The 25,194-nt window shown below is 38.8% G+C and overlaps 1 protein-coding gene across 1 annotated transcript in view; it reads right to left on the bottom strand.

The window, feature by feature from the left end:
- The window catches only part of STAT4 (signal transducer and activator of transcription 4), a 39,925-nt gene extending 15,990 nt beyond the window's left edge, over positions 1 to 23,935 (bottom strand). The window contains exons 1-10 of the mRNA XM_017828531.1: positions 23,804 to 23,935; positions 22,159 to 22,303; positions 8,695 to 8,793; positions 7,836 to 7,928; positions 5,881 to 5,959; positions 4,216 to 4,301; positions 3,426 to 3,577; positions 2,112 to 2,270; positions 1,156 to 1,248; positions 256 to 315 (exon numbers count right to left, since the gene is read on the bottom strand). Coding sequence (XP_017684020.1) covers positions 256 to 315; positions 1,156 to 1,248; positions 2,112 to 2,270; positions 3,426 to 3,577; positions 4,216 to 4,301; positions 5,881 to 5,959; positions 7,836 to 7,928; positions 8,695 to 8,793; positions 22,159 to 22,303; positions 23,804 to 23,931 — 1,094 coding nt within the window. The 5' untranslated portion in view covers positions 23,932 to 23,935. The remainder of the gene's footprint in view (positions 1 to 255; positions 316 to 1,155; positions 1,249 to 2,111; positions 2,271 to 3,425; positions 3,578 to 4,215; positions 4,302 to 5,880; positions 5,960 to 7,835; positions 7,929 to 8,694; positions 8,794 to 22,158; positions 22,304 to 23,803) is intronic.
- Positions 23,936 to 25,194: the final 1,259 nt, after the last annotated feature.

Raw genomic sequence — 25,194 nt, forward strand, 5'->3', positions numbered from 1 at the left:
AAAAAAGAAAAAATGTTACTCTGATCTTTTAACTGTTCGGGTTTTTTTTGCTTTCTTTTGGTTCGTTTTTTTTTNAAAAAAAAAGAAAAAATGTTACTCTGATCTTTTAACTGTTCGGGTTTTTTTTGCTTTCTTTTGGTTCGTTTTTTTTTTTTTCTTTTCCTTTTTAGAGCAACATTTAAATCAGATAAGGTAGCCATTGAAAAAAAACCCGTTGTCTCTCTAGGGAGAGAGAATATCTTAAAAGTTTCTTACTTGTCGATAGTTGCTTTCACTCTGATCTGGTAGTTCAGCTCTGGCAATTTAATTAGCAACCTTCAAAACAGAAAATGCAAAATTGAATATTAACAGAATGAATTTCTCACCAGAAAACATTAGAGACTGGTAGCTCCAGACTAGAGTATCAGAAATTATTATAACCTGAAAACAGATAAGACATCTAGGATTAGAACACAGTTTACAGGGCTGAATACTCAGAAAGAGGAGCTGGGCTGTTCCAGTGGCAAGTGTTCTACTTTCCCTGCAGGTATGTGGGAAATTTAGTATGTATTTGAGGGAATGGCTGGAGAGACACCAAAGAAGCAATAATTAATTAAGAGGTGGATTTGTATGATCTCTGACTGCACCACAGATGTACTTTCCTCCATGTACCCTTTTTCACACCCTCCCCCCCCAGTCTCCACACATGGTTTTTGCTGTGAAGTGGAAATGAGATGAGAGTTTCTCTTGAATCTTTGCTTTTTCACAAAGTCAAGCAAGGAGCTAGTGGGAGAGAAATAACTTGTCATTGATTGATCAGAGCCCCCCAAAATGGAGTAGATTTTCTTTCCTCTCTGTACAGAAGTGGCTCTGAGTATTCTGATGTTGGCTTGTATGATATGGATCATTACTTACTCAGTTTCTAAAGTCACTTAAACAAGAATTCAATACATACAGAACCCCAAAGGTGCTGACTTTTGGCCACAGTCTGCCTCTCATCCCCACCCTGTTTTATTCTTTATTGTCACTTGTTCTGTGTGACAATGTTCCCTGTTCCAGAAAACCTCCCTAGAGTTAAAAGGATCTCTAACACAAGTTGGGCTGCTTTGCTTTCTAGATTCTCCTAGGATAAAATGCTGTACACAAATGAGTTTATATCAGATTTTCTTCACTTACCTTAATTTAACAGTGAACTGTATTAATGTTTTAAGAACCATTGGCCTCTGGGGATGTGTTGGCATGCAGGGCTGCCTTTCAACCACAAATGAACTGTGTGAAAAAAAAGCGAAACAAATAGATTTTTAGGAATATGTACAAACAAAGTGCTGTTTTAGCAAGTGGGGAAATGGGGCTGGAATCTCTTAAAGACTTATTTTTCTACAGATACTGAAGTGGAAGCTATGTATTCCAACTCTGAGTTCTCAAAATGATCCAGCTTACAGTTGAATTGTTCTCATAAGAAAACAGGTATTTGGGACACATTGAAAATCAAACCAAATTCTATAGTCCTAAAATACAAGGCTGATAAAAGTCTTGATGTTCCAAACTTTTATCAGAACAATAAAACAGGGTGTGAAAATACATTGAGCATGGCTTCAATGAAACTGATAATTTAATCTTCTTTTATGCGTATATAAAAAACAAGTGAGTATGTTTTACTTTCAGATGGTCACTTGTGGTATGTCTCTGGTATAGCCAGTACAAAAGGCAAGAGAAATGATGATAATATTTTCTCTATTAATAGAAGGGTGAATTGGGAGGGGGGAGTAGGGGGAGTATCTTGGTGGGGAAGAGGAAAGACAAGGAACATTTGCTTTAAAAAAAAAAGCAGAACAACAAACACAAAACCTCACAACTTTTCTCAGCAGAATGTACATAACTAAAATAAATGGGTTTCTGCCATTCACTTAGAGCCAGAACTTGGTCACAAACCCTTAACTGCTACCCACAAGAAGCTGCCTGGCACCTTCAGTTTCTAGGAGTTTTGATGACAGCTGTATGTACTTCTTATATTAGGAACTTGGTCATAAAGTTTGAGTGTCTGAGGAACTTATTTGGTTTTAATTCTTAGCGGTACGGCCTCACTGTTGCAGTTGAGGTAACGTTCTCTACACTGACAATGGCTTACGCACTTCCGGAAAAGATTGTAGAGCAGAAAGTTGACTTTTTCCAACAGCTGAGGTCTTTGCACAGGAATAGGGTCCCCGTCGTAAGTCAGTCTGGTCAACAGCTCATCCAGTTTTTCTAGTTGCCTTCTAACTTGAAAGAGACTCTCTGCCAACAGCGTAAAACTACAGCAAGACAAAGAATTAATTTGCAATCTTTCATGCAAACCATTTCTTAGAACATAAGGACTAGTGAAGTTCTTGCTTGGGGAAGTCAGAATCAGTATTGATTAGTGCTTTCTAGCTTTACCCAAACTCACATCCATTCATCTTTTGTTTACAGGAGTATATCAATACATCTGGCATATTACCTACTTTATTTTCAAATATAAATATTTTTGCAACAACAAAACACTGTCTATGACAATTTGGGAGAAATATATACGAGGTTCTGATGTTTTATATGCAGGGCACTTGTGCCAGTATTAATTATTTCCTGCAGCTCAGCAGTTTTGGAAAATGCATTCTTTGAAAGGATAATATTTATATAAAATGAGTAAGTTAGCAAGACTGAAGAAGTTTAAAAACAGCAAGGAAAAATAAATTCAAACACCCTTGCTAATGTTTCAGTAGGGTATGTGTGTATAAAATCATGCTTTTAAGCTATTTTTAGCCTCTTCATGGGAAAAAAATACTTAATTTAAAAACCCAAACCCGATTGAAACACACATACACACACACAAAGGCAAAAAATCTTTTTCCTTCAAACCTTAAAAAGGTTTTCCTTCCTTTTTACTTCTTAATTTTTGCTTCACCTATTCATAAGAGAAGTCTGATGGGAGAGAAATGAGCAGGATGGTGACATTCTCTGGCTATTTTCTTTTTATTTGCAATTGCTTTAGTGTTGCCACCTCACAGACTTCTGCCATTCAATTCCTGCACAGTTTGAAGTCTGGAGGGGTGATGTACCTAGTGAGTCAAAGCATAAAGTCTCTACCCAGCTCCTGCCTAGACAAAACTTCCACTGTCCTCAATGACAAACTTGGTCAGCACCATTCTTACTCAAGCAAAACTCCCAGGAGAGTATGTATCATATATCTGGAACAACTCCCAAACCCAAAAATGAGTGGCTGCCACAAGTCAGGCTCAGCAGTTCACTGTAATGTTATTAATTCTGAATGGCAAATGTTGTCCACCAGATCAAATTGTACGTTTAGTTATTTCCTTGCTTAGCTGCTGATAAATTTGCTGCTGTTGCAGCTGATCTGAGGGACTGATCATTTCAAGTGCAGCAGACTTCCTGTGGTTTTCAGTGGAAAGACAAGTTCAAGGCAGGTTTACCAGTTCTGGAGCTGATCGAGCCCACCGTGGAGAGGACCCCCGATGCAGGCAATCTGCTGCCGTCTCTTCCAGTCTAGCAGCTCTTCAGTCAGCATGTTGCTCATAAGCATATCGATTTCATGAATCACACGCCCTATTTTACTGAGTACTTCCTGCAAGGTAGGAAAGGTGTCACAAACTGACCACAGGCAACTGCCACAAATTTCAGCAATTATCATGAAGTGCTGATTACATTTTTTTCAATTATTTTGAAAGTAACCATACTTTCTTCCTACTGCTTCAGTGACAGGATTCATCACCCATTGTACTTGGAATTAATCCTGAATCTCTATGAACTCTTTTTCAGTAAAACTTCTATTTTGGGGGAGGGGGTGAGAGGGAATATTGTTGCATTCTTTGTGGGCATAACACCTCCAAGATGTTGACACTTGCAAGCACTGGCAAGTTCAAAAAGTTCTCCTTTTGTTTTGCATCATATACAGTGCGTTGTTTTTTTGTTTGCTTGCTTTAACCATAAAAAACCCCCATGGACTCAAACAAATTGCCTCACTTACGAAGTGTGCAGAATCATATCCTTGTTGTTGAGCTGTTGTTTAATTGCTGATTCCTTAACTGTTAGTCAAAATCACCCATAGTCACCCAAACATTTTGTGGATTTTTAACTCCTGTGTAATTTGCCTGTTCTTCTGAGATGAGACTTTAAAAAGGCACGCATACACATTTGAGTATTTGGTGTGGGAATAAGGGGAGAAAGCAGATGAACCACAAATGACAAAACATTGTCACTAACCTTTCTCTTGTAGTCTAAAGTATTGAGCATTGCCTGCAACACCAACATTTCCTGTTTAATGTGGGTGCTGTTTTTGTCATTCTGCTCTGCAGGGGATGAAAAAAAACCAGTATAAATATGTGCATGGGTGCCTGTGCATGTTTATAAGGGGAAGAGAGGAAAAAACCATGATCAGACTGCAGCATGAACTAGTGAAAAAATAAACTGCATCAGTAGATTATGTAACTGCATATTTCATTTGAAAGGACTAACTTTAGAACAAGTTTAACTCAAGGTTTTATGGCTTCAGTCTTTACATGTGTATGTGGAACAGGAAAAGGCAGAAAAAACACAGATGAAACCTAGACATCTCTACATTTCTCATTCATGTGCATACTCATGGTTATTATGTACATCTGGTTAGATCAGTGATTGATCTGTACACACAAATATGCTCGTGGTGTCAGCAGTGAGGCTAAAGCTCTTTGGACTCAATGTGAATTAGTATGTCTGGCAGAGAGAATGGAGGTTAGGCATTTGAAAGAGAGATAAAGTGTTCATCACCATGGGGATTTCAGCAGCCAGGACTACTGGTCACTGGGGATTTCCCCCTCTCTCTAGCTTGTGTCCTTCTCTGGATCATAGTCTAGTTTCAAGCATCCCCAAGCTTACCCCATGCTCTTTCATATGCAGCTCTTCCCCAACCTCACCTTTCCCCACATTTTGCTTTTCTTGCATCTTTCAAGCTATGTTCAAAAAAGAAATTGGTGCCAGCTGTGCCTCTGCTAAGCTCTGGATTGATGTCTTCCCTCTTTTTTGGTAGAGGCAGACAAGTAACTGATGGTCAGCTCAGCCACAGCGATTGCTCACACACGTTGTAACCTGGCTGTGCTGGTGTAGAGCACTTGTGACATAGTGAAATTTGAAGATCTGAAAGTCATTTTTTATAAGCAGGTTCGATTTTGCAAGTGGGGCAGGCTTCAGTCTTCTGTGTGGCCAATAGTTATGAGTGGCCTGATGACTAACAACTCATTAAACCATGGCAACTTGATCTCTTCTGGTTGCTGGGCCATATACAGCCTTAAACATATAGGATTGATGTGTTTAAGAACTCAGACATTTCAAGCCCAGCATATTTGCATGTTAAAATATCTGAGCAGACACAAGCAGACCCCAGTTTCTTTTCTGAAAGAGATCATGCAAGGATTGTTGCCATGTGCGCATCTCAACCATCACAGGCTGCTCAAACATGCAGTCAGAGTGCTTACCAGCTGCTTATCACCACTGTGGTCAAAAGAGAACAGAAAGCCAAGTTAGAGGCTAAAAAGATCAGTTTTGCACAACTCTGCTTTGGGAAATAAGAGGCTCTTCCACATCTTGCCAAGGAAGGGCCATGTGATAAGTGAGGAAGTTGAAAAATAGATCCTTTAAATTGAGAAATTTATTACTTTTCATGCCCTTATGCAGTTTATCTATAGAAATAGATACTTGCTTGACAAGTTCCTCTTTACCCTCTTAACCCCAAAAGTCATAATAATTCCAGGACTATAACTATGCAAACTGAAGATCCATTTTTTGTGTTTAGATATACTATTTGGGTAACACACAAAATCACCTGATGTTGGAGTCTAGCCACAGAATCAGCCATTTCCCAGAGGATCTAAAGATGATTGTAAAGACTCTTACCTAAGCTTTGTATTGTTTTATACCTGAAGTCAAATTCCTCTTGCAAGTCTTCCAAGTATTTCACATCTTGGTCAGTCATCTTTCCCGGGGAAAAGAAATGAACAAATGTGTAATGCAGTAGTTTTACTTTCCTACCATTTGAAAATCCCTGAACAGTTCTGAAAACTCTGGTTTACTATCTAGTAAATTTTAAAAAAGTTTACTAGATTGAATTACACATGCGCATTTATAACTAGATTAGTTTTATTTGTTTAGAAAGTCAAGTATTATCCTCTCTCCTGCAGTCAACAGTAGTTGATACAGCTTTACTCCTTCTTGTTCACTAGTTCAAAGACATACTGGAAAGTAGGAATGATTATGTTTAGCCTGAGATTAACTGAAATTATTATACCAATAATGTTACTCTCTTCTTGAAATTTTAAAGCAGGGCAAATGGATAATTTTGTGTTGACTTAAATGGAAATTGCAATGAGGTGTGCAAAGCCAAAAAAGGTGGAGTCAGAGGCAGGAGCAGAGCTCACAGAATTTATTTACAGAATTACTTAAGAATTTGGGTGAAGAAATGAAACATTTTTGCTGCTTTGGCATTTTTCAAGAGGTCTTTTTAAAAGGTGTTTTCTAGTAACCAATCAATGATAATTCAAAAAAGGACATAAAAAGAAGGAAAATAAAAAATGTGGAAATCATCTGTTTTACTTTGAAGGTCTATTTCTGTGCTGCTTACAGGAAGCCTTGATTTTGCCAACAGCTCATAAGCAATCCTTTTTAGTTCCCTGAGATGTGCATGTTAAGTGCCTGTGAAAATACAAAAACTTGTTTGCTAAATTAGGACACACAAAAATTAGCCATTTTGATTTACTCTTTATTTTGGAGACTAAAGTTTTAAATTATATGTGTAAGGTATGAAATCACATATAAAAGGAGCTGGCTAATTTCTGTGTTCAACTTAATTACCTACTAAAAGACCCCTGGTATCTAGAATATGTTCTCATTTTCACTGGTCTCTCAGGGGTGGCTGCACTTCCCCACATGGGCAGAAGGAGCAGCATGATAGGCTGCTGCTTTGTCTGCTTTCAGTCTGCAATTCTTATCTTACAAATTTATACTTAGATAGAGATCTAGTATTACATTCTTCTAAAATTAGCTTTATCCTTTTAAGGGTTTGATCACTCTAACACTTCCTCAAGAAAGGAGACACTGATGAGAGAATGATGCTAGGACCTCTTTCCAGTATACCAGAAGTGTTGCTCCTGAATGACACATGGACAGGCATTTTGAATGTAATTTCTACACTGGGACTGCTGCAAAGCTGAAAGTGGGGCTGGGGTAGCAAAAAAGCCATAGGTAATCTAAGTCCTTATCCTGCCTTGAACTGGGCAGACAGGTATTTTCTGGCTGAGCTTTCAAGGCCTCTGTGGGACATAGCTACAGGTTTGACTCAGCCCAGCTCTGCCCTGCAATGGTATGAGAAACTCCTGGAGGATGGTTACCATCAGCTCCCAATGTTCTTCTCCCCTCACGTCTCCAAACCACGTAATTATGTCACGTAGCCTTCGGCTTTATAAAAGTCTTGGTACGTGACTCAGAGGTCATGAAGGTTAGCTACTGCTGACCCAGCTAAAGGCAGTGAAGTTGCAGAAACACATCTAATGAACCTCATGTCTTTTTAGAGACAGGAGGTATGTTCTTACTGCACTCGGTGGTCTGCCTGCAACTCGCACAGGGATGAGTGTGATGGCTTAAAAATGTGTAGCTCTCACACTGAACCCAGAGGAGCTGTTAACACCTGAGGTGTGTCCTGGGAGGTTAGTCTGGGCAGGTGTCTTTGGAAAAATGGAAGATGGTTAGTGCATCTTGTTGGCAGAAGTCTTTGTGCTACCCACCTTAGAGTTAGTTCAGGTATGTCTGTATGAAAATCGTGTCTGCAGAGACTGCAAACAGACAAAAAAAGCTACCTGAGCGCTGTTCTTGATGGCTGACACTTTGTGTTCTACATTTCTTTGACGTTCTGAAACCACAGAGTTCTGTAGAGACTTTTCCAGTGGCCCCTGTAACACATTGAACAGATAACTGGTGGATGAGTAACAATAATGAGTGACAGTAACTGTATTGCAAGTCCTAGCATAGAGAGGGAATTCAGAAGCCAGTGTTCAACCAGCAGGAGACTGGTGTAAACACACAGATCTGTTTAGTTCCACAGATTTGAAAGACATGAGGCTTAACTTTGAAATTCAAAAGGTGAAAGGGTATGGGTCTAGTAAATTAAAGAAACTGAAATATAGATTATTAGATTTCTGAAAAAGACCCATGTCACAAGACTCCTATAGGAATATGTATTACATCCACAGGTAATTAAAAAGAACTCATTTCACCTGAAAATTCTCTTTGGGTTTTAAATACGTAACAATTTCCCAAAAATAAGTTTTAAAATGGTTGGTTTTTTTCTTCAAACAACATAAAAATCATCAATGCCTTTGCAACATATTGGATGGAATGTCTTTTGCATTCCATAATTAATATGAATTAATGCATTGCATAATTTAAAATATACACATCTGTTTTGCGAAGAATAATCTCTTTAAAACCTTTCCCACAGATTAAAGTCTTTGAAGATTAGCTGTGACACAGAAGTCCCTTACAGCAATGTTTGCAGCAGTAGAGCCACTAATGAAGTTCAAACATGAGTTTAAAGGGCAACATTTGGCAACCCCTAGTGCACACAAATCACTCCAGTGGAATGAGAGGGCAGGATCTGGTTTTAAAAGCATGTGAGCAGATTAACATGGAGCAGATTAATGAAATGTAATTCATTACCTGTACAGGCATGCTAGCTGCAGCCAATATTCTTCTTTCTTCTCTTAAGCAGTTTGAGATGATCACTGCTATATGCATGGGATTACCATGATATTTGCCCTGCAAGGACAAGTAAATACAACTTTAAAAAATTCAGAATTCAGATTGTCCCTCTGGAAATCACAAGCAATGTGCTTCAGTGTCTGTGAGCTAAAGCCTGGTGCAGGTGGAAAAGACAACCCTACTGGTTTTGGCCTCTGATAGTGCTGGTTCAGCCTTGCAGTGCAGCATCAGTCAGTGCCAACATAATAAAATATTCTTAGCGACGTTCTACAAAGATTTTAAAGATACAATTCTGAGATGTATATCATTTGGAGATCAAATTGCTCCACTGCTACCACAGCTGTTTTGAAAGGGCTTTCCTGTCAGCCTATTCTGTGCGTGATTTTATCACATCTTCGATTTTCTGTAGGATGTTGCTGTTAGCATGTAGCACTTCTCACAACAAAAGTTCGTAAGCATATCAATATGGTAATGATGCAAGCAGAAAGGCTTCCTCAGCATAAAGTAGAAGGCTTAAATTGTAATGTCTATAAACAATTTTTCTCTTTCAAAAAATAATGTGCCTAATGTGAAGGAATAAGCAAATCTTGTCCCAAGCCAAAGAACCAAAAAATGTCTATATTTTTACACCACCAAGATGTAAAGGAGGACTGGGCAGAATTTGAACTAATATTGGTTTATGCTGTTTATCAAATTGGAATGACTGAGGACTCTCAAACAGCTTCTTTCATCGTGATGTATTCACCACTATCTGTCATCACAGATACCACTGTGTGATCACTGTCTCAGTATCCTTCATGGCTTTTGTCCAGTATCGTTAATTCAGATTCTCTTCATTCAGTGCTCATACAGTTTTTGGCCATTCATTAGAATTAATCCAGTTAATTTTCCTGTGCAGTTTCTAGAACTGGATTCTAGAACTTCTGTTTTCCCCTCTTTATGATTAGTCTTTATTCTCATGACACTCTTCTGCCACTGAGAGCTTCTTTTATTCTAGCTTTCTCTGAATGTGACACAAGAAGTTTATACATACTTAAATTCATGCTATATCTTCCTTTGGTAGCTCATGCCAGTATTAGAAATGAGGGTGTGAAAGCATCTGATAGAAATGTGAACACACTGTTTCTGTATGCCAACAGCTACCATGACAGTGAACATTTATTTCTAATGCTTTTTACTAAACATTTCTTGTGTGTTTTTGCATGAAATCTATGTAATCTGAAATACTTTTTCATAATTTGTTTTGACTTCAGTTACAAGGTAAAGAAATACTATATTAAAAATGGCAATTTTGATCATGGAGACTTGGTTTGAGCTGCTTGGTATTAAACACTGTGTTGGTTATACGATGGTTCCAGGTATCACAGAATATTCTGAGTTGGAAGGGACCCACAAGGATCTTCAAGTCCAGCTCTTTAGTGAATTTCCCCTCCAAGGACTGAACCCAGAGCCTTGGCATTACTGGCACCAGACTCTAACCAACTGAACTAATCTCAGGATTAATATAGACTAAGGTGATAGATATAGGACTCTTAAAATTAAATAATTGATGTAGAAAATGTTCCCTTCTAAGGAAACCTTGACTTCCATGGCATTGTTAGCAAGGAAACTAAACTTTCTAATGTTTCTAGGGTTTCTGAAGTCTTTTCAGGACAGATAAAGTACCCACAGTTCAACCATGGCATACCCAAAACAGTCCCAGTGCTTGCCCCCATTGTCTTTAAAAGCAGTTCAGGACAGTGCTTTACTCCAGCAATCAATTATCAGCTGTATCAATTACCCTGAGGAACAGGATATATGGACCTGGCTGTTTTTTGGGAGCTTCTCTGGAAATAAGAAGTGGTGAGTAATACCACCCTAGGACACACTATGCCTTAGATGAAACACTAAACACTCCCTCCCTGCCTGCTCCTTCCTGGGCAGTGAGGGGGAGCTTAAGATTAAGGATACACTCCTTGTTTCCATGTCAAATAACAGTGCCAAAGAGCTGTCATTACTTCTGTCTCCCTGACAGCTTCTTGGCTATAAGGGTAGTAACTATGTTCTTGCTGCACACTTCCTTCAGCAATTCAGGTCCTGTAATATATTCATAGTCGCCTTCATTGAGCACATTCCCAATCTGTGTAGTATCAGGATGTAACTTTGGGAAGGGAAACATGGGAAATAGCTGTGATCTTCCTGCAAAGGATTGAGTGGAGTGTCATGTGGAAGTAAGGTCAGGGTATGGTCCAACAGCAAAAGCCAGAGCAAATTAACTGCTGCAAAGAGTGGCTGTGCTCCAGCTGTGTGGTGCCAGCCCAGTGCCCATCTGATTCCTTAGGGAGTCAATCCAGGTTGCTAACTGGGATGGAAACAACCCATGCTTGAATGGGTTGTCTGCTCCTCAGTGGACTGCAACTGCTCAGCAAAGGATGAGTTTATAGTAAAAGACTAGCACAAGTGAAGTCAGGAGAGGGTAGCTGGGAGAGAGGAGAACAGTCATGACTTGTTTCAGCTGCAGTCAGTTTTATCACTAAGCCTGTCTCATCCACCTGTACCTTGATTAGATGAAAAAACAATCCTGTTATTAATAAGGCTTGGGATGAAAGCTGTGGGGAGAAATCTGTGACTGTGGAAGCCTACTGATGGACATATTAATTACTAAGTTAAGTCTGTTAATTTATGCTTGTTGCTGTTATTTTTTTTTTTACTAGTAAAACAGTGTTCTGCCTTCCCCATAGATGGTCTGTAAATGAGGACCATGCCACAAGTCGGTATCTGAAGCTACAATGCTTGAGGAGTGTGTAGTCCCAGCTCACCACTGCCTGAGAGAATACAAGCACAGCAAGGGCTTAAAGAAGTCAAACAAAAGCTATTTAGCAAAGTCAAAAAGAAATAAATATCCTCTCCTGGAGCTGGAGAAATGAATTTATGTAGAAGAGGCACTTAAAAAAAATATTTTGACAGTGGGATGTGTTAAAATCCCCCGCTAACAATGCCGGTTATTAGGGACTTTCCTAAGCATTTCTAGACAGTATTCATATGCAAAACTTTCAAAAACTCTTCCTCTCTATCTTTTTTTTTTTGTTTCATTAAGAGAAAACCATCTGAATCAAGAGGTAAAGGGAAATTCACTTTTAAAAAATGTCTTTCTTCACTAACTCATAAAGCTCTAATAATAAGCCGTGCCTGTACTTGTGCCTGTCTGGCGCTTCTTCAACTTGATTCACTTTGAGTAGACACCAAGAAGGTCAACAGAGAGCTGCCACCTGTCCTTCTGGAGCAGCAGCTCCTCAGACAAAGCTGGAATAATGGTGGATCTGCAGTGGAAACGCTTGTGACCAAAGGCTGGGAACAGGCCTTGCCTTTCTGATGGAGAGACGCTCTGAACTCTGGAGAGCTGACATGGAGCTGAGCTGTGTGCACAGCCTCAGTGGGCATCCCCTTCTGTTGGTCCCAAGCTCCCTAAAACAGCTATATTTGTAAAATACAGGCTGTATCAAAAGCCCCTTTTGCAGTAAGCTGGCAGATGGATGGCAACTCAACAGTAATAAATTGATAAATAATAAAGAAATTGTAACGTTAAACAATGGTAACTTATTAAATAACAATAAAGCAATAGTAAGTTATTAAATAACAATAGCTACCAAAAGTCACAATAACCAATTTGTTTGACTCTCTAAAAATAATAACACTAAAATTTTTCTCCCTGTGTTTTTTAATTCTCAGCAGTAATTATTCAGAATATGCCACTTGGTATTCCCTTATTATCTGTCTACTACCATCTCTTGCTGTTCTGCACTTCTGTTTTGTCATTGTTTGAGGGCAGCATTTGCTCAAGATGACCTTAGTTCCTAAATGACTAATAGAAAACTCTCTTTTATCGTCAGAAGAGTAGTATAAGTTGAAAATTAAGAAATTTTATCCAAAAAAGACTTGAGATGGTGGAATCCTAACTTAGTGTAATAAGAACATTAGCAGCCAGAAGAGGAAGAGTGTGGATTCTGTAGTTACGCAAAATTGTATTATTAAGTTTAAATATTTGTGGAGAAAATTGTCTTTTGATAAATACCAACAAAGAGAACCTGAGGATTCGCATTTCATCTGAAGTTTCAAATAGAAATAACTGCTAATTCTGTTGTTCTTAGAAGATTTCTTTCTCCTCTATTCTGTTCCGATGAGGTCTTTCATATCGTGAGTTACAACAAAAACCAAATGATCTTTTTTGGACTGGCTTCTTCTTAATAACTACCAGCATGATGCTAAATTTAAACAAACAAGGGAAATTAAACTTTCATTCTGAACAGGTGAAAATTTTCTGTGAATGCTGATGACATTTCCTTGGAGAAAACCTTCCTATTACCACCCGGCATGTGCTCTTTCTGCTCCAGAGACATCTGTTGTGATAATATCTTACTAGATCACGGGGAAAAACAAAGAGGCATTTTTGCAAAAACAGTTTATACATTACAGCATGCAGAATTTAAACCCTTTAGCCAAATTTTAAAACAGCTTGAACTATTTGGGGTATGTTAAGATGCATGAAACAGTGGCTGGGGAAATGCAAGATTTGATTCTGTAAGTTGCAAGATCATGAAGAAACTTTAAAATAAATATTATGACACTAAAATATATGTGCTTTTAAAAAGAACACCAAACAACTCTCAGTTTTAGCATCTGAAATTTGCTGCTTTCTCTGAGACAAATAAAAGAAATCTAGACTAGAGATTCATTCTCTTACTCTTCTTTTCTTCCACTTTTTTTAATTTTTCAAATTTTAGCTGATTTTCCCGTGGGCAGTTCCATCACATAGTGGATCTCTCCCAATCAAACTAATAGTGGCATCTTGCTTTTCATGTGTCAAAGGTCTCTATGTCCTGTGCACACCTATCCATAATACTGGATGTGCACTGCTTGCACAACTGACTCTGTTTTCAGTGGTTAAAGTAGAGGATTAGGTATTAGTGACTGTTGGTCTCTACTTGTAGAAGGATGTGCTATGCAACCTTTAGAAAGTCAGTCAGGGGTTTACCTGGTTATCTCCTTGTTTTCAAGGTGACATTAAAAAAGGACTTGAGTAGGTTTTAGTGCTTTCCAATTCTGAAAAAGCACTTCAGAATTTGGTTGGGTTTTCCCTTCTTATCTCTCTCTCTTTTTTTTTTCCAACTATCAAAAACATCATCTGTATTTTTCTAAGTTCTGCTAGAAAAACTCTTCTTGAGCTTTTAATTGTATACAATAGGAGCTTTACTTGGAGGCCTGGAACTGTTAGCTAGTATGACCACTGATGTATTTGTTCATATTGAATGAATATTTAGAGAAGCTGATGGAAGGGAGGTGGCACGTGGAGAGACGGGAAACAGGATTACAAAGTCAAGCAAAAATACATTTCCTTCCCTCTTATTCACTTGTTATATGCTTATTTTACAAATTCTGATATTCAGCATCTTTCCAGACAAGCAAATATCTCATCTTTCATAAAATCAAAAACCAGGGAGGAAAAAAAAGAAAGATTTGGTTTTGTTGTGTATCTCAAAGAAATGTGTGGGTGGGAAGGCATAACCGTACACACTTATTTCCCGTTTTCACCTTCAAATATAACAAACAACATGTTGCCTTGATTTGTTTTCTACCTTTGTTAATGCATCCAGGCAGAAAGTCTGATGAAGACAGTAGTAGAATACAAAGAAAGAGTCAGTCCTTATGTTACCCCGATAAAGATGAATTGCTTGGGAGTTTCTTGAAAGCCTGTATTTAAACAGGCAGTATTCATACTAAAAAATCATTTTCTACAAGAAAGATTGCTCTGTTTTATCTAGGTCTTTAAGAGGAAGTACCTGTGACACTATCTATTTAGACTGCTCTTGTTATACTTTTATTTTTGGATTTCCCCTTCCCTGTCTCAAAATACATGAGAGAGCTTAAAGGCAACCTCATTGTTTTAGAAAACTCCTATGATGTGTGGGAAGTCCTAATACATAGGTCTGTAGTCTTGTAGTTCTGCTTTTCTCATAGTGTATGATGCATAACTTCCAAAAGATCATAATGTTTTTAGGGCATGTGCACCTGAATTGCAATAGGCAAAGCTGTTTGTAAAAGCACAGTGAATGAGCTGTGAAGGCAGAGGTTTTTTCATCTACCTCTCAAATTCCACTGCGGAGTCTCACCCAGCAGCCACTAAAATCAGTCAAGGAACAGTCTATAGAAACAGCAGATTTCTGAGCAGGTAGGGTGAGATACAGCTACAGAAAATACACGTCTCTAGAACTCATCATCTGACAGTAGAGCTGTACAGCCAGGGAGGGATAAACAAGGTAGTGATGCTTCTTATTTAAATGAGATTTATTTGAGAATACATAACTTCTTATTTTTAAATGAGATTTATTTGAAAATAAATAAAAACACAAGTGTTCCCTATGAAAACGGGTAAAACAGCAGAGGACAGAGAGGACTGATCCCCATCTCCCCCTCCTCCTCTGGACTCAAAGACCTGAGTATTATTAACTAATCTCTCAGGCAGATGTTCAACTGCAACTGAGGTCTTAATACTTCAGAATAAACAAAGCCCACAAAAGGTTATTTAGTTTGTTTCCTTGTTTTTTTACCTCTGTCTGTAAATTAACTCTTATTCGTCCTGCAAAACCAAAATGAAACACTTATAAGCTGTTAGAATTGTGTTCTTTAAATAATAACTAGAAACCCCAAAATATTTTACTTCTAATAGGTAACTTCTTTCGGTGTTGTATCAATCATTTTTATAATCTTTGTTAGCTGAGACTGCTAAGAGCAGACAGCTAGCTGCTTTAGCACACAGACTTCTATGCAGGGTTTCCCACCTGAATGCCAAAATTTTTTGTTAACAGCTTTAACGTTTGAACTGGAAAACTCACTGGGGGCAGTCTAACACAATCTGAATTGTGTTAGGCAGAAGGACACACTGGTTCGAAACACATGTCCCACTTTAACGTGTCGAGTTGTTGATCTGGCAGGCTGCATGAGCGCTAAATACGTGTAAATAACGTTTTGAAATGGATGTTTTGTGGTTTATTAGGAACTTTCTCTATTTCGTTCCATTCTTACCCTTTTGTATGCTATAACAGGAAACTGCAACTTAAACATCAATGGCTCTTTCCACTCTTTGCAACTGTTTCTCAGCACAGGGCTTATTAGAATTGTTTGTGGAGTACCAACTGGAATGTCCTGTTTCAGATCTAATGCTATTTTGTCCACTTTCTTTGAGGTACCGAAATAAATAATCTTAGGGTTCCTCATATATGTACCTTTCTGACATAGAGGCTTATGTAAACAGTCATTTGAATTAAAAAACCTTTATATATTCATTTTAGTTCTGTCCGGAGAAGCACAATGATATTCAGTTTCCACTACAAATAGAAACAAACTGGGCAGTATAACCAAGAACATGAATTAGGAATTAGGAATGCACTACTGTGTTACTGTTTTAGGTACCATCATGTGAAGTAAGATGCTCTTTGTACTGTGTAGAAACAGGGTAAATTTTTTATAGAGAGAAGTGCCATAATGTTAATATATGTTGTTTAAGATGACAGAAGATACTTTCAGATGCTGTTCCAGGCCTTTCCATAAAAAAAACCCCAACAAAACAGACCTCTGCAGGAGAAAGTATATGTAACTAAAGTATTATTTCCCAGCTACTTAGTATAAGTTCCAAAAGTTTGTTTTTATATAACTGGTTGGTGTGAATCATCATATCTGGAGATTCTGCCTGACCTTTCCCTTTATAAGCAGACCCCAAGGTGTTAGTGGTGTGTGTTCACAGAGACCTGCTCATTCAGGCAGAATCCCATTGCCCTTCCTCCCCTCATCTTAGAAATTAGCAGGGCTGGTGATTGGGTAAAGTTCACCAATACTGGAGAATCTCCTGTGAGTATTAAATGAATTTCATGAATATACATAATTTACAGCAAATTGTTCCCCAGAGCACACAATATACTCATTAACTTCGGCTTCAATGGTAAATGAGCAGAGCAGCCCTTCTTATTATTCCCGAAATCTGTTATTTCACTTTTATAAAGGAAGATTTATGTAATCAGATTTCCCCCTGAATGCCATAAACAGTGATGTGACACAGATGCATGGTGCCATTAATGAGAAAGGATTGCTTTCAGAAGTTATCTTGAGTCTAGAGCATAAATGAGGGCTTCAGTTATGAGTAGGATGATTCTGGGAATTCCTGCTTTTGTCCTGATGTCATCCTGCACCCGCTGCAGTGCACAGCACAGACAGTGGCTCTTCAGCTCCTGAGAGCTCACCTGAACCCACCCTCGGGCCAGGCTGCATTCTATGGAGCTGCTTCTTGTCTAGCAGGTACCTGATGAGTGCTCCAGATTTCCAGCTTGGAGTGTGTGGGGGAAGGACATCTTTGAGATGAACATCACTGAACGCTATTAGAGACTTACAGGCAATTGTCCACCAGCATCATTCCTAAATGGAACAGTGGGACACTGGTACGTAGTGGCCACCTCTGATTCCCAAGCTACTCTGAACCTCCCATTCCTTGGCTCCCCTGGTACACTGCAGCCTGGCTGCTTTTCCCTGACTGAGGATTTTGGCATATGAGGCAGGAATGTGGACAGTGCCTGTCTTACATGAGTGTCTCTGCATTCCACCCGTCGTCTTTGTGTACTAAATCTACTTGAGCATTGTACAGGAGCTTACATCAGGGACAGGTTCACTGTCATGTGAAAACATTCTTTCTGAAAACTAGGATGTAATTGTTCAAGGGCCAAGGTTGTGCAGACTGTTGCACCTGCAATTTGGTTCCTTGAAGTGCTAGGCAGCTCTCCTGAGCTTAACATCTGCCCTTTACTATTTGTTGTCATGGCAACAGCACAAACCATCTCCTTGTGACTAATCTGCTTTGCTTTTCTCCATCTAGGTTTTAAGAAGGAGAAAGAACCACAGGCATAGTTTCCCCACTCTTTCCTCCACTGCCTCTGAACATTTTCTGCCTCTTCCCTTTCCAGAACCACTGCTGGGGGGAGCAGGAGCTCTGCAGAAAATTGGACAAAGAATTTAACATTAGAAAGTGACTGGGCTGTTCTGTATCCCACTGAAAAGTACAGAAACCAAAGGCTGCTTTGCTATAAAAACGAATCCAATTTACTGACTAGAGAAGTAATAATAATGTAAGAAGTACATATGAAAGATTTTAACCTAAAATGCTGACCATGATTTTAATACAATGTGTGCATTTATACCAGATTAGTGTCAAAAGTGATATTTCAATGAAAGCAGGAAATAGAGAAGCAAATTACAGAGAGCTAGCAGTAACCACAGCTGCTTAACTAAGTTTCTCAGCACTATTTTCAAGTGCTTACAACTTTTACAAATTGCATGTTTCCTGGTCAGTGTTTCTTTTTGCCTCCAGATAATTTTGAAGATGTAAGCAGTCTGAGCAAAAAATGCCACGTTCCATAGTTATTTCTCTAATGGTGAGAGAATAGGGATGGTCCCTGTGGGATAAAAGCAAAGGTGCCAGGCAGACCCATCTTTCTGCTAAGAGTTCTACTCTTTGACCTTCAAAACACCCAAGATTGCCCAAAACTGTATTACAGTTATGAGGCAGACAAATTCTCTCTTCTTTCACTACTTATTTTCATGGAACAACTGACATATTTATGTCAAGATGTTTCAGGTCAAGGTCAAAATAGAACATTTTCTCAATTTTATAACAAAAGAGAATCCCAGGGAGATCTTTCAGGTGAGGTGTGCTTGGCTATGGTGCTGGAAGCTCCTAGACATAATTCTCTCTAGATTCAGTAACAGCACCAGGAATCTTGGTCCGAAGGAGTCCTTGTCTGTCTGGCAAACAGCTGCACAAGCCATTTATAAAACGTGCATTGCTTTCTCTTCTGAGGTTGCTCTTCACTAACACCACAGTTGTATTTCTGATTAAATGTTAGTCCCTCATTTTGTGTTTTGCCAAGAACTGCAGATTCCTTCTGAATAGCTTTTCTGCGTTCTCTAATTTAATCTTTTTTATTATTACTATTGCCATAGTATTTAGGAACCTTTAGTATAGCTCAACATATAACGCTGTGTACGTAGTGATAAGGGATGATTTCCAGCATTTTCTCATCTGTCGAGTATTACTCAATATGGTAACACAATTTGGCTCAAAATAATCAACAAAGATTGTACTCAGATCGTGTATTGAGGTTGAACAGCTTTGTGCGTGTGCATGCTGTGCATGTGCCTGTATTTCTGTGTGTGTGGTAGAGAGGGGAAGGAAGAGGAGTGTGAACTGTGAAATTTCAAAGAAGTGCCTGCACTAGAGAGCGAAGCAGAGATAAAGGTGGGCTCATGGTAACAAACCTTCAGAGAAAGTCAAACCAACACTGTTCGCAGAGTCACCAGAAAGGAAAAGATGTTTACAAAAGCAGCTTCCTCTCCTATTTAGGAACCCACTCTTTCTTTCATCAGTCAGTGAAAAATCTCGTTAGTTTTACGGCGTACCCTTCCAGCCTCCCTTTCTGTGGGTGGTACGTTGGGACAAAAGGAGCCATGGCACTCCACTATGCACATCAGTCACATTCTTCTGGTGTTGTCTCATGAAACTGTCACAAACTAGCTCAAATCACAAGAGTTAGGGATCTGCAAGGGCTTCCAGCTGTGGGTGGGAAGCCAAATGCCCATCTCCAAACTTTGCATATATTCAGCAATAAAATGCAAGTGATGCATTAAAAAAACTAGACCCATAAGTACATAATTTGCATACTCAAATTTAAGAGCGTTACGGCAGATACTGTCCATGCTATGTGTCATGTACAGTTCACAGTCCATTCACAATTCTTGACAGTTAATAACAAAGATAGGCTATCAGCTGATTTCAACTACTATAGCATTTCTTTCCTGATGTACTTGCCTAACCAATGAAGATATATTTTTAACAGCTGAAGCCAGGAGACTGCCTGTGCAGCTCTACAGAACATGCAGCCCATACTTTGGCTTGTAATGCATTTATCTTTTGTGTTCTAAAAATTAAAAGTTGTAACATAGTATGTTACACAAACATCCTAATAACTGGTGTCATAGATTTCTTAAGAGAGTTTAAGTTATTTGTCTTACTCAAAAATAATAATAATAACTCTCAAATATTGCAAGAGCCTGGACCTGCTCCAGCCTACGTAAATTATTCTGGAAATCAGAATATAGACTGTGGGTGATAGTGTTAAAGGTCAGGAAAAACTCCAATATCTGTATCTGGTGGTTCACATGTGTAATTTGAAATGAGTAGCTTTTTATCTAAATACAGGTTATCTGCTGTCTTGATGTAATGGAGATAGGCCAGCATTATTAGTGATGGGGAGAGCGGTTGGGTTTTTTTGCTCAGCTGGAAACATTCTACTACAAAGCTCAAGACTCAGATCCTTTTTTAATAAGCAGTATAATTCCAGCATCACACGTGGCCTCTCAAGGAGTTTGTAATGCAAATCTACAGACCTTTGCAAGCCAAGGGAGCAAAGGGACCTGCCTGCTCGAGAAAGCTTGCTAAGGCAGGGCCTGGCAGTGCTACAGGGTGATGGAGAAAACAAGCTGGTGCATGTTGCACCTGTGGGGCACTACTTTTCAGAGCCAGCAATGGAATGAAATGATGGGTCAGGCTACTCTATATGGACTTGACTATTGTTCTTTCTAGAGAAGGAAAAGACCAGCGCTGGTGCTCCTGTAACTAGTACGTGGTGACTGTAACCCAGCTGGTTCAGCTGTAATGGGGATACCCGAGCATTTTGGCTTGTTCTGGAATTGTGACTCAGACCCTTGCCACCTGAGAAACCATTTCATCACAAATGACTTAAAACTCTCCTCCTTTTGTCTGTCTGGAGCAAGCCTCCTTTGCTTTGTGCTCTTTGTGAAGCGCTTCATGATATAATTTCCAAACATGCCAGGATTTCAAGGAAGCATTTTTCACTCTGGCCATGTTTACACTGGTTATTTTGTGAACTCACATGTGTGCACCCAAGGCCTGATTGCTTGTCTTGGTGTGCCCAATTTCCCAGAGTATGCAGCACTGATGCTTCAAGTTTTGGTAAAAAATTTAGAAAAAAATACATGGCGCAAAGAGTAGAAGGAACAATGAGAGACTTTAGTTTTCTAGAGCTTGTCTGTACATATATACTGGTTCAATGTGCATGTGCACATTGTGATGGTATAATCATAAATGCACTATCTTTTAAGCCAGGAATACACCAATGTACAAATGGAATACACCATTGCCCTGCTCTTTCCACACATTCCACGCCACTGTGGAATAACCCTTTAGAAAGGTGAGACAGCTCTGTCTCAGCCCTCCTGTGGTAAAATGTGCCAAGACCATGAGAGAAATTACAGGATTAAGCTTTCTGCAGTTAAAACCAAAAGCAGTTCAGTAAATTTGGTGTTTGAATAGTACTGAAATTATGAAAAGTGCTGCTACACAAACCAGAAAAGAAACAGAAAGTGACTTTATTTTTAAGTTACGGGAGGCCACTTGCATAACACAGGATGAAAAAGTGGTAGTGATGGAAATATTGTCATGTTTTTAAGAGGCCACAATTAGGGATAAAGAGCAGAAAGACAAAGCCACAAAGAGAAAAAAATAATTGGCAAAGTCAGGGTAAGATTTTCCAGACCAGTGTGTGTGTGTAGATATATATATATATATATATCATAAAAAAAATGTTTTGCAAGCAGTGAAATTATCATTTAGGTACTGATGGAAAACACCATCAAAGAGGAGAAAAACCCCCAAACTTTCATTAAACTCAGTTGCATATGCACATAAAGGATATGCAGAAGACAGATAGATGTCAGAAAGTAGGTGACTAATGAAGTGGAACTCTGAGCATCCTTGCCTTAGATAAACAATTATTAGAGAAACATTCAGCTATCAAAATAAATATTATTTTGCAGAAGTCTAACAGAAAATCCTTTAAGCCATTCACAACAATAATCCCAGCTAAGCATAAAACAGCAAACATGCTAATGATTTACAGGGATTCCTTTTTCAGGTGCTGCCTTAAGCCCCAAATATGTATTTTTATTCCATAGTTAAATATCTGTATGTGGCTGAAATGTGTTACATTTGTAATAAACATGAACATCCATAAGCACTATACAGTTTTATTTCTAAGAGCTCAGTGAAACACAGATACACACAGACCTAAGAAGTCACAGCACTTGTATCCAAGGTGCATGCATTAAAATATGAATTATTGTTCTACAAACAAACCAAGAGTGGAATTATTATTTTGAATTATCTTGTTGAAAGCTTGGCCTTCCCATAGCTGCTTGGAGTCTATAGCAATCAGGACAGCTCTGAGCTGTGCACAGGAGCAAAGAACACTCAGCAGAGGTTGGGCACAGCCTCTAGAGACCAGTTACAGTGTACAATGCAATCTGTCATCTGAAGTAATGACCCACCTGCAGCAGCTTCCTGATTCTTTTCAGATTGTGTATCAAGAGCAGATTCTTCTCCTGTGAAACCCGGTCCAGCTGTTCATCCACTTGTATTATCAAATTCTGTAAAAGGATCATTGCCATTGCTTCATTGTTGGCTGCAGTCTCCCTAAAAAAAAAAAAAAAATCAGTGAATGAGAACCACACGTGTTTAAAATGTCGGGTAATATGTCAGTCTATCAGTACAGAAAATTATAATCTGTTCAGAAATCTAGGTAGCAAAAAAAGGCTTTAAATATACGGTGACCTGAATATCGTTAGAGGTTTGCAAATAATTGATTTTTAAGATTTTGGGGTGTTTTATACTCACATAGATATGCATCTATAAAAACAGGGTGAGGAGTCAGCCAGAGGAGACAACCAGGGTTTTCTAGTCTCTGCTCCAGTGAATATTTAAATACTTCTACCTCACTTGTCAGAGGAAATGGGGCTTATGCAAACTGTCCCTCTCACTCAGTCACAGATATATAATTACTGAATTTGCTATCTAGTTTCAGACAAAGCTGACAACAGGCTTGAAGTCCAAAAGATAGTATGTTCTTACAAATTTCATGGAAATCTGGCAGGTTGGTAGAGGAGAGGAATCCAAATTAATGCCTCCACTGAGGGAAACGGCAGTAATAACTTGCTCCAGGAGGCAACAGCCAGATGGCCAGTCAGCAGATATATCTCTTCACACCAGGCACCAGATGAGCCTTCGCCTGGCCAAACTATTTGGGGATACAGGAAGACTCTGAAGCTACTGATGAAGGGTATGTAGGGGACAAAGGACACAAACACAGGTAAAACCAGGCTTTACTGGTTCTGCTCTTCGTGGTACAGCTTGGATGTGAAGGGCAATTACATTAGGGAGCAAAAGAGAGAGGGAGGTAGAGTTTGGACAGCAAGGCATCCTTGTCCTTGGGATAGTCTCTTTCCTTGCCCAACAGATGGCAGATGCCTGTTTGAGATATGCCTACTAAGTCTAAGTCTAGCAAAAAGGAGGTTTTATTGCTTCCTGCATTCCTACAGCCCCGTAAATACTGTACAATAAACAGGAAAGATTATATTCCTGTGCAAATTTTTGGTTGGTTGGTTGGTTTTTGTGCAATAATCCTGTGGGTTTAGCTTGAAAAATTGAGATATAGCTAATATAATGGTTTTTTGGCATTTAGTTTGGAATTTTCTTACGATAACTATCAAGTAAATTCAATCCAAATTTGTGCATAAATTCACTTTCTAGAGAAGAGTTCCTGGAAATAGCTGGCTTGTTCCCCAGAATTATCCAGCTTTAAGTGTGGTTTTGGACAAATGAATAATTTTATGCTGCAACAGGTAATTGTATAACACTTCCATTGAAAGTAACTTGCATTATTTTTTTAATGAAAAACCTGTAATGTCATTACAGCTAGACCCTTTTTATTGGATTTTGTTTAGGAGTAAGTTCAAATGCGAAACCTTGCCTCCAGATATTCCTTAAGTTTAAACAGCTAAATCCATAACTAGTGGAATACTATTCTTGGAGTGGAGATGTCTGTACAGTTCATAAATGAGCACCCTAAAACCTGCCAGAAAACAAAAGAATTGTTCATAACTGAAATAATATGAAAGAGAATAAATGTAATCCTACCAGTCTTGGCTTTCTATCCACTGTGCTAGCAGGTGCCGGATTTCCATGGGGAAGTTATCATCATAGAACTGGTCCACCTGCTCCAAAAATTTTATTTCCAGTTGTTGAACTTGACTCCATTGGGACATACTGCAAAAGAAAAGGTGAAACATGTTTGCCATTGAAAAGCGAACATGAATTGCTAATCCAAAGTGCATAAATCACTTATTTTCATTGAAGTTTTTATGTACTTCAACATTTCTGTCTATCCTGTCTTTCAAAACAGATGGTGGTACTTGAGTAAATTTAATCTGTTAAGGGGAAGAGGGAGAAAAGTGGGCAAGACCATTAAAAGGAAGTTCTGATTTTTACACTTGAATAGGCACCTCTGTCAATTCCCTTTCTTAATGTAAATGTTTTGGGGTACTTTCTGGTGCTTATGAAGTTGTGAGATTTACACAGCATCTCTCATCAAGAGTTTAGGACTGAACTCTTCAAATCCAGTCAAAACTATTCTTATTGAAGAGTGGTAGAAAACAATGAATTTGTTCTCTTCTTGATGAATTCATACCACTAAAGTTTTTCCTAAAGCCATTATGGTTGTGTGTTATTGTGCTGTTCCTAAAGCCCCACATCTTCTGTTTGGAGAGTACTGCCTTACAACCTAAATTGTTTATCTAGTACATCTTCTCCATTTTAAATTGCTGTAGAATTATATTTGATGTTACAGAAAGAAAAAAACAACTAAGCATAAAGTCATATGAAAACTGTAAGTCAAGCAAAAGTAGCACCTCCTGATGACAGGCTCTGAAATTCTTAGTGAAAAAAACTATTCCAAGTAAGTTTTTCCTATTTACTGAGATCCTGGAAATAGAAGCTTGGTTGTTCCAGATTTTAGGTGAGCTGAATAAATATCTTCTCCTCTCCATGGTCTAAAGAGATTATTTTGGGTGAGCAGACTCTCCATGAGGACACCTCAGCCTGAGTACTCTCTCCACTCATGAGAACATTACCTTTCTGACACCTGCTCTCTAGGGTCACACCCCATCATCATTAATCCCACTGGTGAAAACACCATTGTCATTGTGATGCTTTCAGTGCAGGACAGACTGATACACCACAGCCTCAGGGCAGTCTTTGCCAGGCTGTAATCCTGCATGTGGACAAAAAGTCAGTGGTAGTGTTGAGAACAGGCCACCCTGGATGAGCAGAAAAGAGGAATGCCCTAAGTCCTGTGCCCTGGGATCTCAGTCCTTGATGACCCTATTCCCACACCAGAGGTGATCTTCCCTTTCATCAGAATGTTTGTTCATGTTAGCAAAAGACACAAAATCCAGTCAGGGGCTAATGATTGCATTGCAGTAGGTCAACAAATTACAGATCTGTTTGAACATTTTTGACAGAAACATTTC

This window comes from Lepidothrix coronata, unplaced genomic scaffold (genome assembly GCF_001604755.1).
Source record: "Lepidothrix coronata isolate B3197 unplaced genomic scaffold, Lepidothrix_coronata-1.0 Scaffold149, whole genome shotgun sequence".
Taxonomy (NCBI): Eukaryota; Metazoa; Chordata; class Aves; order Passeriformes; family Pipridae; genus Lepidothrix; species Lepidothrix coronata.